The sequence below is a fragment of the Drosophila guanche genome, unplaced genomic scaffold, assembly GCF_900245975.1.
Source record: "Drosophila guanche unplaced genomic scaffold, DGUA_6, whole genome shotgun sequence".
NCBI classification, from domain to species: Eukaryota; Metazoa; Arthropoda; class Insecta; order Diptera; family Drosophilidae; genus Drosophila; species Drosophila guanche.
The window spans coordinates 1,143,398-1,151,579 of record NW_022995756.1 but is presented as its reverse complement, the minus strand read 5'-3'; the positions used below and the strand labels follow the sequence as shown (position 1 = coordinate 1,151,579).

At 37.2% G+C, this 8,182-nt stretch overlaps 1 protein-coding gene across 4 annotated transcripts in view; it reads right to left on the bottom strand.

Annotated features, from left to right (window-relative positions):
- LOC117590059 (synaptosomal-associated protein 25) overlaps positions 1–3,841 on the bottom strand; it is a 50,623-nt gene extending 46,782 nt beyond the window's left edge. The window contains exons 1-2 of one of the 4 annotated variants that reach the window (XM_034282382.1): positions 3,707–3,841; positions 2,839–2,935 (exon numbers count right to left, since the gene is read on the bottom strand). In XM_034282382.1, the coding sequence (XP_034138273.1) occupies positions 2,839–2,934 (96 nt within the window). In that variant the 5' untranslated portion in view covers position 2,935; positions 3,707–3,841. Of the gene's footprint in view, positions 1–2,838; positions 2,945–3,706 lie in introns of those variants that run through there. The other 3 variants (XM_034282380.1, XM_034282381.1, XM_034282383.1) reach the window with 3 other exon arrangements.
- Positions 3,842–8,182: the final 4,341 nt, after the last annotated feature.

The following is an 8,182-nucleotide window of genomic DNA, read 5'->3' as shown; positions in this document are numbered from 1 at the left end:
CTTGCCTCTCTGAGAGCTGAGAGAGCGTGGTGAATAAGCAATTTCTCCTCTACTCAGCTGATGACGTTACCTATTAGTAATTCTACCATGGGGCAGAATGGTGACGAATGCTAACGGCGAACTCCAATAAAGCAAAGCAGAGACGCCGAGATATTAGTCCATAAACGAAGAATGCAGGCGTCGTATGGAGTGCAAATCAAAACAACCGATCGAATAGCAATAACAATTGTCTAAACAAAAACAAAAACAATGCAATGCAACGCTCCACTGTTAGATATATGTATGTTTGTTCGGGAGCCACAGAAAAATTATAAGTTAATAAATCAATTTAAAACACTGAGTATACGCAAGTTTTATAAAATATGAAGATGTGTGTAACTCAGATACTTGAGACCAAATTACAGTTAATTACAGTTTGTAAGTTTCTTTTTATTTTTGATTAGGCGAAAAATGCGAGAGCGATGCAGAAACACGACCGGCTTGCTTGAGGCTTTGATAGCTGGATGGTCATATGGTCATTGCCTAAGGAATTGCATTTTTACACCCGGAGTAAATAGGGTATATTGTATTTGTGCACAAAGTGGATGTATGTAACAAACAGAAAGAAACGTTTCCGACCCCATAAAGTATATATATTTGTGATCAGCACCAATAGCCAAGTCGATTGAGCCATGTCTGTCTGTCTGTCTGTCCGTCTGTCCGCCCGTCCGTCTGTCCGTCCTGATGAGCGCCTGGATCTCAGAGACTATAAAATTTTGCATCCAGACTTATGTATGCTCACACTGTTACAAGTGTATTTCAAAAATGAGCCACGCCTCCTTCCGCCCCCGCAAAAAGGCGAAAACCTCCCAAATCTACAAATCCCAAATCTTGAAGATAAAAGAAAACTAAAAACGCCATTCCGTAGGAAATGGCAATATCTATCACGAAATTGGGATCCGATCGGATCATTATTATAGCCAGAATGAAGAAATTAATTTGCAGTGGGTAAACCCACCCTATCCCGCAGCTTATATTTGTTTTTTTCACATTCTCTCATTCACACTCTGCTTCTGCTGTGTTCGGCCACTGCCTTTGCCGCGAGTCTGCAGTGTGTGGGTCTAGGGAAGGGGAGCGAGCTAAAGTAGCGTGTTGGTGTGAGAAGTGTTGTAGATGTAGTTGAAGAAAAAATTCAAAATTTGACCAAACACCGCTAAGGTGCAGATGTAGTACTGAGTGCCGGGTATAAAAGTTGTGACGCGTAAAAAGCGTCTCACACTAATTCACGTCTAATTTTCCAAATAAAACCTCTTGACAATCTCTGTTTTGGTTTTTCTTCAATCCAGAGGTACGATGTTTACAAGCTTACTTCGTAGTAGCAGGACAGATCAGGCGAGCCAACGTTGACAGGGAACTCCAGGAATTCTATAATGCAGCTCAGCGTTTGATCTATCATGAGTTCACACGTCAAGATGAAGGAATTCTTCTAGTGGAACGCCGTCTCGAAGATCGGCTCAGATGTCGAGTTTTACATCTGACCCGAAATTGGCAACACGCTGCACCAAGGTTCAGATGCATAAACGAGCTTTGGAGGACACTTTTAGTCAGGTATTGATTTTTTAGTATTAAACGGAAGAAGTTTCATTTGCAATAGAGCAGGGCATAGACGAGGTATCAGAAAGCATTCCCACAGGAATTCCCTTCACTATCAGATAAATGAAGGAAAAAGTGCCAGCGACTTCATTGTGAATAATTAGTTTTGGGTCGTTCATCGAACGAACATAAAATAATCATTCATTTAATCTTAATTTAAATTTTTTATTAGTCGTTTTAGTTGCTTATTTCTTGCTGCTTAGCTATTTTTTGTTCCTTTAAATTTGTTTTGTTAGAAGCTTTCGAGCTGCTTTGGCAAAACTGTAAATTTATGAAGTTACTTTGTAGTACATTTGCATATACATACATATATGTATATAGTACATATACATAATGGTTCAGAATTTTATGTCCCCTTATAAAAAGCTATCATGAAAGATATTATTAAAGATTAACAATCACATTCCGTAGCTCAAAAGCACTCTACTTTTGCGTGGAAACTGATATGTCCTTGTCCCTAGTCCTCTCTCTCTATGAACCTCAGGCAGAAAAGGCTGAATCAAACCCAGATCGCCTTGTACTTGCCGCAAACCCACCAAATCAGAGCAAAGACATCTTTATTCCTTTGAAGACCTTGAACCTGTACCTTAAAGATTACATTCATAATGCATCCAATCCAAAAATAAATAGATTTTATTTATATATAAAAGACGTCAAAAGTTATTAAACAAAAAGCTCGATTGAAAATTGACCATAGAGGACAATATTAAGAAGGCCCCATTTATTTCATGGGGAAGAAGATGGGAGCACTCTCCACTCTCAAACAAAAATATAAACAAAAAATTAGCAACATCCCACGTTTGGACACTGTGTAGTGCTGTCGAGTCTCCCGCAAATACCAGAGAGGACAAATTACTGTATCCCTACTGAAAACCTCCTAACGCCGTTCAAAGCATCCATTATACTTATGAAGGACTGAAGAGGGGAAAGTGCTGTTCATGTATAGACTGATGACCAACGTAGGCGATGGAGTCTAATCTGAGGAGCTAAACATTAGTCAGTGCATGGGGGTTCCGGACCCCTGCAGGTCTCCAGACACATGGATTTTGAAGAAAACGATGGAGAGGACGAACCGGACAGGTAGAATACTATCAATCACAAAGTCATTCACAATGAAGCTTCATACATTTTCAGATCTTGATTTTCTTCTTCGTCATTTTCATCTTATTAATGTCAAAAATCGTCAATATTAGTCAATATACACACCTCATCAGCCACTCCTTGTGCTGAAATCTGCAACTCCTCTAGCTCGGTTTTGGGGACCTGAGGTCCGGGAATTTCTTCTGAAGGATCCGCAGGCATTCTGAAATATACTATTTACCTTTAATAGAAGTTTAAATATATTTTTGGAAAAACCAATTCAAAATAATAAATAAATAAATAAATTATAATCGATGATTAAATATTAAACTGGAGTTAAATTTTGTAATACCAAGTATTCCTGCCAACCTCTTGACACTTGGTGTCCAATATTCTAGCTATTACCATACAACATCGTCTGTTAAATTTCTTTATATCTCTCTTCCGACCAAAAAAATACCATCCGGCCTTGTAAGCTTTTCTTTCTTGCTTCATTTTGAATAAAATAATAATCATATCTGATTCACATTTTGCAGTCGAGCAGCTCAAAGAATTCTTTATGTACATGCGACTGTTACAAAGACTAACTAGTTGAATGTAAATGTATTAAATATATTTTAAATGTCTAGCAACATGAAACTGTAACTGGCATATACAACATACATACATACATAATTATGAACATATGCATTGTTTCGGGTTTTAATAAACACGTGACCTTGTCTTTGATTCGGCGCACGAGCCGACTGGTTGTCTTTTTAATTTAATCAATAGTCCTCACACAAATATATTTTCTCTGATTGTTAACAAATATAAGACCATAAAAATAAATTTTTAGTAACAATATGTATAATTACTTATATATACATTATTCATTATTCATTTGAAGATATGAAGCTATTTACAGAGAAATACTCTGATTGTATAATAAATTTATTACGATCTATTACGCAATTTTGTATATCTCATTTGTCTAAACAATTTATGTTCATACCTGGTTTTGGGTAGGTTTCACAGATATTATTTAATATTAAATGTACACTCCCTCCTTCTAAGAAGTAACCAAATACGGCTGTATGCAACTACCGGACATATAACTAAAGTCTTAGATTCCTCGGTTTCCTTCCTTCAGCTAAAGAGCTTTTGCGTGCGCAGGTCTTTTACGAAATTCTTCAAACAACTTCTCAAAGCTTTTCAAAAAGCGAGGTTCAACAAATAAAATGCGATTTCCTTTTCAAAATTGTAAGGTAATATAACAGAAATATAAAATAAAAATATAAACTCACACAAAATATATTTAAGCGTGTCGTGAATGCTTTTGATAAACAAAAAAGATGGAAAACAAGTCTTTAAAAATTTTTTTTGGCATTTAATAGCAATCCAATTGCAATAGCTAAATATTGGATTCGTCGCGTTTTTGTGTTCGTAAAAACCGCGAGCAAAATGTATCCGCGAACCTACGGGAACTCTCTTTCGAGGTCTTCCTAAAGAATGCAAAAAATCAGCAAATATGAACGGATCTTTCAAAAGCGCATTAGTTATTGGTATAAAGGACAAATATAGCTTTCCATTCTATGTAATGTATTCATTTTTATACCCGGTACTCGAAGAATAAATAGGGTATATTGTATTTGTGGCGAACACCTGATGTATGTAACACAGAGAAGGATATGTTTCCGACTCCATAAGGTAAGTATATTCCTGATCAGCATCAACAGCCAAGTCGATGTAGCCATGTCTGTTTGCCCGTACACCTGTCCGTTTTCTCAGAAACTATAATAGCTAGAGCCACCGAATTTTTCCTCCAGACTTCTGTGATAACCCACTGATACAAGTGTATTTCAAAACTTAAACCCGCCCCCTACCGCCCCTTCAAAGGGTGAAAAGCTCCTACAGCCACAATTTTGAAGATAGAAGAAAACTTCCGTAGGAAGAACTATACCTATCAGATCACCGAATTGGGATCACATTGGATCATTATTATAGCCGGAATGAAGAAATTTATTTGCACTGACTAAACCCACCCTGACCAGCACCTTTTTTTTATTTCTTGCACATTCTCACATTGAAAGGTGAACTAGATGTAGATGACCGATGGAGAAGGTTCAGATGTTGTACTGAGTACCGGGTATAAAAGTTGTGACGCGAGAGAAGCGTCTCACACGTCCCTTCCCGTTTTTATATTAAATCAAGTTCCGGTCGCGAACGTACGATATTTCAAAATTATTACTACTAGTATTCCCTCGCAAATAATTCCCTTCATTTTTGTTTAAAACCCACTAATAACTAAATTTTTTAAGTTGAGTTTATAAGCAGAATATAAAATTTGAATATGAAACATGTATGTATGTATATAATATGATATGACATAATATTATATATTATTAAATTCATTAAATATTTGTTTACACATTTTTAGTTCTTTCCAAAACGTGAAGATTTAAATGATGTGAGAACCTACTCCAGGGTGAAGCTTAACTCAGTCCTGTCCAGGATCGTCTGCAAGATCATTTGTAGATTTGATAGGCTGCAACTCTTAGGGAATTTTGCGGTTGACCCTTGATTTTCTTTTTTTTGGCAGTAAAGAAACTTAGTTATGTTTTAAGTTGAAATTTAACTCCATTTGTTACTATTTCTAGGGGTTTTGAGGTTTAATGACACTAAGGTTTAATAAAATTTAATTTTTCGGCCTATTATGATCTTAAATTTATACTTAGTTGTGTTTTCGCGCGTTTTCGACCGTTCGCGTGTATGTTTGACTCCCGATTTTATTTAACTGCACAGATCTTTGTCGAACTGGCCATATATATGCCGGCCGTCGTCAATTGGTAGCTTACACTAGTGGGTATACTTATAATGGGGGCCGTATTTACTAGTGGGAGTGGGAGTGGGCGCCAGGCGCTCGCGGTACTGCCGCAAAGCATTGCTTCGCATGGACTTAGGGCTAATATAATTTATGTGACGAGCCATGGTAAAATGGTTCGATGCAAGCGGTATTAAAGATTTGTGCTAGAAGTGGATGTGAGTAACGCAAATAAGAAAAAGTTTTCGACCTTATAAAGTATATCATAAGTACATACATATATTCCTGATCAGCATGAATAGTGGCATACAGAGTACAAGGATTCTGAGCAAATGGGAACCTAGACTAGAGGAGAGGTACACGATACCAAGATACCATCAGTGCTCAAGCAACGTTAAGAATTTATAAATTCTAGAGAGAGAGGGAACAGGAGAAGGGTTACAGGAGAGTAGCGGAAAAGTCATCATAGGTAGAAGGAAGAAGAAAAGGAAGAAAGATAATATGAATAGCACGATCCTTAAGGGAACTAAGGATCCTTACAACAAGCTCTCCCCTAGCCCATTCATATTTCCTTCCGAAAGACTCAGGCCGTGTTTCTTCACAAAACAATATTCATTCATTTGAAGTCACGTTGCTGCGTGAATAATAATTAATAATCTTAATCTTCAAAATTCCGTATATGCAAGGGGGTTTTGGGCATTTTTGGTTTAGCTGTCTGAAATGTTTTAGCCGTATCGGAAAATGCCTGACTCATGCAGTGAGCGGCGCTGATGGAGGATCTGTTGGAGAAGGCATGATAAGTGATGTGGCTGTATGTGACAGATGTAGAATAAATGTAAAATGCAAAATGTATCTCGCCAAAGTTACATACATATGAATATACATACATACTCTGATGCAGTACCGGGATTAAAATTGTGATGCGTTGGAAACGTCTCACACGTTCCTCGTCGTTATGCCCGGTTTGTGGGGAAGAGTGGATGTACATATGTAACGCCCCGATGGAAACGTTTCCGACCTCACAAAGTATATATAAATATACCAGACAACTTAGCCTATTAAATACTTTCATCGCTAAGCGAAATGTAGATTTTATTTATCTTTTGTCGAAAGAATCAAGACCCGAGGAAGTTAACAATCAAAACAAGCGCAAGAGGGCTAAACAGAGCATTAATTACAGACGATTTAAAACTGATTAATGCAGTCCCAGGTAAACGGATTATATGGAGATTATATAAGTCCGGACCGGACTTATCCAATAATGCGGTGCCTTCTCCAAGCATTGCTCTCCTCCAAACTCTATATCCACTCTGAAATAACATACTCCGCCAGATTTCATACAAAATTTGAATTTTTAACGGGTTTAATTTTGAAACACACAAAACAGTGTACCCAGAGAGCATGCACTTCGTTTTATACAATTATATATTATATATTATTATATAATTATAATTATATAGCAATATAATTGCTTCATGCTTTGGTCATAATGGGCAATATATGGCACTTTCTGTCTCAAGAATATTTTGGTTGTCTGAGTACTGGGCTTTATACATGTATTTGTACTTAAAAACTTGTATTTATTAGAATCACTTACACAACAACCACAACCTTCCTGGCATCAGTGTTTTCAACACAGATGTCCTCTTTAATGTCTCTTCCTCGTCTTTGTTTTCCTCATCTTCATGATTCATATCCAGCAACATTATTAGCGTATGCAAGAAAATATTATGCTGCTGAATAACACTCACAACCATTTTAAATTCTTAGTATTCACTTTAAAGGGATGTGTGAGACGCTTCTTACGCGTCACAACTTTTATACCCGGTACTTGGTACTACATATGTACCTTAGCGGTTTTTTCAAATTTTAAGTTTTACACTTTTTATACATCTGTCATCTACATCATCACATCTTCCGCAAACACGCTCTTTTAGCTAAAATAGTGACTGTTAGAGTTTTCTCCCTTTTGCGGGGGCAGAAGAGGGCGGGGATCATTTTTGAAACACACTTCTAACTGTGTGAGCATACAGAAGTCTGGATGCAAAACTTGGTTGCCCTATTCTTAAAGTCTCTGAGTACTAGGCGCTCATAAGGACGGACAGACGGACGGACGGACAAACATAGACACGGCTATTGATGCTGATCAAGAATATGTGACCTTATAGGGTCACAAATACAATATACCCTATTTACCCTACGAGTACCGGCTATAAAAATCAAAAATGTTCCTCCGCACGAAATTATAAGCAACAGCTGTTTTTACATGGATGGTGGATAGTGCCAATGTGAACAGGCGCTTCGCATCTTTAAAAAAATACCCAACGTTCCGCGGGGATCGGATCAGTGTGCAGAGCCGTTTAGTCCGTTCCGACAGGACATATATACAATAAACATGTGTTTATCTCCTTATAAATTCATCAAATGAGTAACGAATATAAGATTAATAAATAATAATATCCATATAATCCGTTTTTGGTCGACTGCATTAAACGGTTTTCAACCGTCATTTAATGCTCTCTTCCACCCCACTTGCACTTGTTTTCAGCTATAGGCTTGAAACGCATTTGAAAGTCAAAAATATCGATTTGAAACGAAAAAGTCGATAGTCGTCTATATGTTTAACTATCGATACGTTGATTTTCCCCATTCCTATCATATATCACA